The sequence below is a fragment of the Leptonychotes weddellii genome, chromosome 8, assembly GCF_054177405.1.
Source record: "Leptonychotes weddellii isolate Sample4059 chromosome 8, ASM5417740v2, whole genome shotgun sequence".
In the NCBI taxonomy this organism is placed as follows: domain Eukaryota; kingdom Metazoa; phylum Chordata; class Mammalia; order Carnivora; family Phocidae; genus Leptonychotes; species Leptonychotes weddellii.
Window position 1 is genome coordinate 122361553 of NC_138376.1, and position 5322 is coordinate 122366874.

General features: G+C 48.8%; 1 protein-coding gene across 1 annotated transcript in view; it reads left to right on the forward strand.

Moving 5' to 3' along the window:
- The window catches only part of SYNJ2 (synaptojanin 2), a 95125-nt gene extending 89803 nt beyond the window's left edge, over window positions 1-5322 (forward strand). Inside the window, exons 26-27 of the mRNA XM_081829208.1 lie at window positions 121-317; window positions 1766-5322. Coding sequence (XP_081685334.1) covers window positions 121-317; window positions 1766-2503 — 935 coding nt within the window. The 3' untranslated portion in view covers window positions 2504-5322. The remainder of the gene's footprint in view (window positions 1-120; window positions 318-1765) is intronic.

A 5322-nucleotide genomic window follows, 5' to 3' on the forward strand; every position in this document is an offset into this window, starting at 1 on the left:
GCTGGTTGGTCCTGACAGCCCTTAGAGATTTTTTTGTTTTTAGAAAAAAGGAAATACGTTGCCTTAGCAAATTACTCTTAGGGTGTGAACTGCCTACAGATTAAGTCATGCAGCGAATCACCCTGTCCTGTCCACTTCAGCCGTCCGTACACCTGTGTGTTTCAGGTGCCCCAGGAAATGCCCTAACTGCCACATCCCTGAGGGACCCAGGGCCTTCCAAACCAGAGCCCACGGCAGGGGTGGCCCCGCTCCTGCCCCGGCGGCCTGCGCCCAGAGTCCCCACCATCAAGAAGCCAACCTTGCGGAGGACAGGAAAGGTAAGAAGCTGTAACAGAGCCTCTTACTGCCAAGGGGCTCCAGGGTCTGGACTCCCGTCCTTGGGGACGCTGCTTGACCATCGCTTCCCTCCTTCACACGCCCGCGTGTCCTTGGCTCTCGCTGAGCAGAAAAACCAGGAGTCTCTCGCGGCGATGGAACAGCTGGGAGGTATCAGGCCTCTGGAGTGTTCTATTGGAGCCCCCAAACGAAGCCCTTGTGGGATACTTTTTTCCTGTTTGTGTGTCTCCGTATCGTGTGCACGAGGTTGCACGGGTACAGATTTTTATTTGCCAGTCGGTGGATTTGCAGTGGGGACGCGCTCTGCGCGGCCTCTGATACCGGGGCCTGGACACCTTCTCTTGCCACTTTTCTTGCAGATTGTGTTTTGCTCTCGCTCTCAAGCTTCTCAGCCTTGCTTGCTGCTTCAGAGACATGAGTTTGTCAGGACAGTGGCAGCCCAAAGACTGGCACCTCTAGAGACATCTGGATCTTCCGTTTGATCTCGGTGTTCTAGTAACGGGACCCTCGGTAATCCGTTGGCTGGCCGTTCCCGAGTGACTGCCGCTTTCCACCCATGGCGCGTGTGCGATGTGGCTTTGGCGCTTGCTCTGTGTTCTCCGCATTGGTCTGCCCCACATTCGCACCTCGCGTCTGTCCATCTGCCCTGCCCCCTTACAAAGCAGACCTCTTTCCTCCTCCTCTTCCCTGTGCCTGCTCCGTCTTTTCTTTTAAAAGCCAGGGCAGAAATGGGTCATTTTCCCAGGCTGCCGCGCAGGAGTGACAATAAAAGGCTGGTGGAGAAGGATTGTTTCTGCGGTTTGTTTTCTAAAGAATCAGAGGAAATGCTGATGCTTTACGATACGAACAGCTCCTTCCCTGCGAAAGCTCCCTTTTGTACTGTGCAGTTGTTTTGTGATGGTTTTGAGTCAGAACCGAGGAAGTGATGCTCCTGTGTGAAATTTGCCGTCTACTGTAGTTAAATTGATCAAAGATTTAAGGAGCAAGCCGATCCATTAGCCCTTCAGTTAGCTTACTGCCCTCACATAAGTTCCATCCGCCTTGCATGGTACACGCTGAATTGTCCAAGCGGTGGCCTCAGAGAAGATAGTTTCCAGAGGTTCGCTTTTAATAAAGGAAGAGCATAACCCCATTTCCTAAGGTAACAAGAGAAAAACTAGTTTCAGAATATTCACCGTGTGGCCCTGGTTTTCAAGTTTCCACTCCTATGTCGTTGGACCTGCTGGTACTTGACAGATGTGTGTTCCCCCTGCGCTCTCTTGTACCTGGTCACACTTCAGCATCCCAGACATTCTCAGATCTCGAATTTGCTAGAATGTCCGCTTAGCCCCATCTCTGCTCCCCCTGCTGACACCGTCTGGGTGCTGACCCCCACGCCCCCAGTGCTGGCTTCTGACTGACTTACACTCTTGGTCCTGCCTTTCCTCAGCCTGAGTCACCGGAAGACCAGTTTGGGCAACAGACGGTCCATTTTACGGTCGGGCCCCCAGAGACAAGCCTTGAAACCCCCCCTCTAGCAGCCGTCCCTCCTGTTCCCAAACCGAGAACACTTCAGCCTGGGAAGGGTACCGAGAGGAAGCCGAGCGGGGGGCCGCCAGCACCAGACGATGCCCCTCCCGTGGCCACCCCACCGTCCCCGCTGGAGGTTCCGCCGCCCGCGCCCCAGGCGCCCCCGAGGAGGAAGAAGTCGGCCCCCGCCGCCTTCCACCTGCAGGTGCTGCAGAGCTGTGACAGCCCGTTCCTCGCGGTCCTCCCCTGCAGCGGCCGCAGCGACCGTCCCCCCGCACACCCACCCGACGGGGGCGCTCTCCTTCCACAAGCCACTGGCCTCGGCGCTTCCTACGCGGCAAGCCCCGCAACCCCCGGCGCCGAGCAGCCCAAGTCCGAGGCGGCCTCCCTTCTTGGTGATTATCAGGATCCCTTCTGGAGCCTTCTCCACCACCCGAGCCTGTTGAAGAATGCCTGGCTCTCCAAGAGCTCCGACCCGCTGGACTCGGGGACCAGGGGCCTGGAAAGAGCACACACAGCCCCGCTGCAAGGCTCTGCCTCGGCTGCCCAGGAGCTGCCGCCGGGGCGCGGGCCGAAGGACTTCGATCGCTGCGTGACCGGCAGTGACCAGGACAAGAGGACGGTGCTGCAGGTGTTTGACCCGCTGGCGAAAACATGAGTAGGAAGCGTGGACAGCGGCTCTCCTGCAGAAAGTGTGCCTTCTTCCCTCAGGCGTCCCTTCACAGGGAAAGCCCGGAGCCTTGGCCTCAGCCCCCCACCCCCCCCACCCTCACCCCTGCTAAGAGACCACTCTTTAAAGGCGCACTGAAAAAACATTTGGATTTCTGTCACTTGTGTGTACTTTACAGAAATTGTGTCTCTTATTCAATAAGATGATTATTCAGCCACCAAGATCGGTTTTAGTCCAGACTGGTGCATTTTAGTTTCCCCTCAGGGGTCTGAGAAACCTCTGGTTAGATTTGATGTGTGGATCTGAGGACAGGGAATCTAGCTGATAATGTCTAAGAAGTTCTTCCCTGGTTGGATTTTCCATGCTTGTTTGTTTTGTTTTGTTTTGTGTTTTGTTTTCGATTTATGTGTGTCTGTGGTGTTTTTAAAATGTTGTTTGTACTTTACAGATTTGGGATAACTTTTTGGCGATCCACCTGGAGGTTGATGTATCAGCTGAAAGGTGGTTGGGACCATTAAGAGCTGTACCTGGCCTGCTGACCCCAGGTTAAAAAAAAAAAAAAATCGGAGTTGAAAGTGGCCAACAGATCAACCAAATGACAAGACAACACATTCCCGTGAGCCCTTGTGTTTCTGTACACGTACAGGAACCTTGATTGTGTGGGAGATGGTGTCATACGCTGTCTGGGCTCCGAGGCACATACTGTTAGCCGGAGCTCAGGCTGGCTACAGACTCCTCCCCGTACCGTGTCTTAGCTACCGCATGTCGCATGACGTGCTGCAGTCTGGAGCCCTGGTGTACTAGTTAAACCAGTTTCTATACGCTGGCTCTTCCCTACTAAAGGAAGCCTCGTCGCTTCTTTCCCCCCCTTGTGTTCCATGAGGAGGAAAAGCACAAACCGTGCAGACTCATGCTGGCACATAATATTGGGCCTCGTGACGCTAGGAAGAACATTTCATTTAGCCTGGGCTGCCTGGCTGTGGTTTCGGGAAGGAAAGCACCACCTGTCCCTGTATATGAGAGACCCCAGGGCAGCATTTGTGGGTTTGCTTATCTGTCTGTGTACTAGGTTTATGTTTTCGTCTGTACATTTATGACACCTTCTTGCCCTAGTCAGTCCTTTAGAAGGACATCACCAGACTGTTGTACCTTTTAAGAATAATGTTGCAAGGCCTAGAATCCATTTGGAGCAGATACCATATTTTTGCTAACAAGAAATTCACAGGTGAAAACTTAGTGTGCCACATACCATATTTAGGAGTTTTTAATGTCCTAGAATCATACAGCAGTGACTCTGAACTATCCCTAATGTGACTGGAGAATTGGTTAGGATGGCACTAAATGCTAATGGTTAGGATGGCAGTAATCGTCCTGCCTAGGGGGATACCACTCTCTTTTTGCCTCTGGGATTTCAGAATGACTTCTCATTGCCACTATCCAGGTACCCTGCAGATTATTTAAATCTGGCACTCAACACAAAAACGAAACTACCAACATTTATTGCATTTCATTTGAAAACTGGTAAAAGGAAAAGGTCTTAGTGACCCGCAGGGATAAACAGGTAATATATGTAGTTGACCAGTCTTAAAAAGAAGGTGTTTCTGGCCTTAGCTGATTAGGACGCTTTCTGTAGAGTGTAAGTACTTTATATCCTGTTTACCTCTCTAACAAACGAGTAAACAACATAATTCTTGAAGAGTTCAGGGGAGAAAGAACACAAGATGGGTAAATGGCTTGGAGAAGTTAAATAATTTGCCAGGATTCACATTGCTACTAAGAGTACAATTGGGAATGGGATCAAAGATTTCCTCATTCAAATGTTCTTTCCTCTGTCACCTCTTTTTCCCACCAAAAAGGAGGTGAATTTGAAAGCAGATTATGTGTAATGTAACAGTTGCTTGCAAAGCTGGAGATAGGCCTAATTTTCAGGTTTCTTTATTCTAGATGCAAATGGCCAATAAATGGGACAGAGAACAGAATTTTAATGAAGAAAGGTGCTCATCACACAGGTAGCTCTTAAGGATCTGACATTAAGTATTCACACAGAATTGTGTTGACCTCAGGAGACAGGTCACGAGAAAAATTCTAAGTAGTTTAACGTGAAGAATCGAACAAATACTTCATCAGGGGTGTTCAAATCCGTGAACAACATAGACTGGATTTTGAGGTGATCATATATAAGGTTCACACACCAATGTTCTCTTTAAAAAGACAATTGGAATTGCCTTACTTAGTTTTTAGGGCTTTAAGAGACGGTAGGTTTCCTAGGTTAGCAGCAGAGTTGGTTAAATATTCTGGACGAGCAACTGCCGGCCTAGGGATTTCTCTTTGTGGGTTTTTTATTTCTGGCTTTTCTATGCCCCCACACGGGCCTTGAAGTGTCTTTTATTACTGCTCTGTAAGACAGTACAGTTCACCGCGAAGAATTTGAGGCACAGAACTTTACAATTCAACATTGTCTCTATGACCCCAATTATATTCCCTTTTCCAACCTAATCTTCTCTGACTTATTGCCTATTTTTAAAATACGTTCCAGTAAATGACTGAAATTAAGACATCTGCTCAAGCAATTCCTGTAAAAGTTCTAAGTTGTTGAATTTCAAGATAGAATAGAATTCTCTGGATATGTAGAAGTACAAGCAAAGTAATACATTAAAACATTCGCTTTATAATGAAATAATTTTATCAGCTGCAAAAATTATTTATTGGGTGACTAGTAATTAAAACCCTGTAATGTTTATTTGAAGTGATAATTTGTACTGCAGTTGTAAAAAATGCCTATTAAATATTTTGTCTTTTTTTTTTAA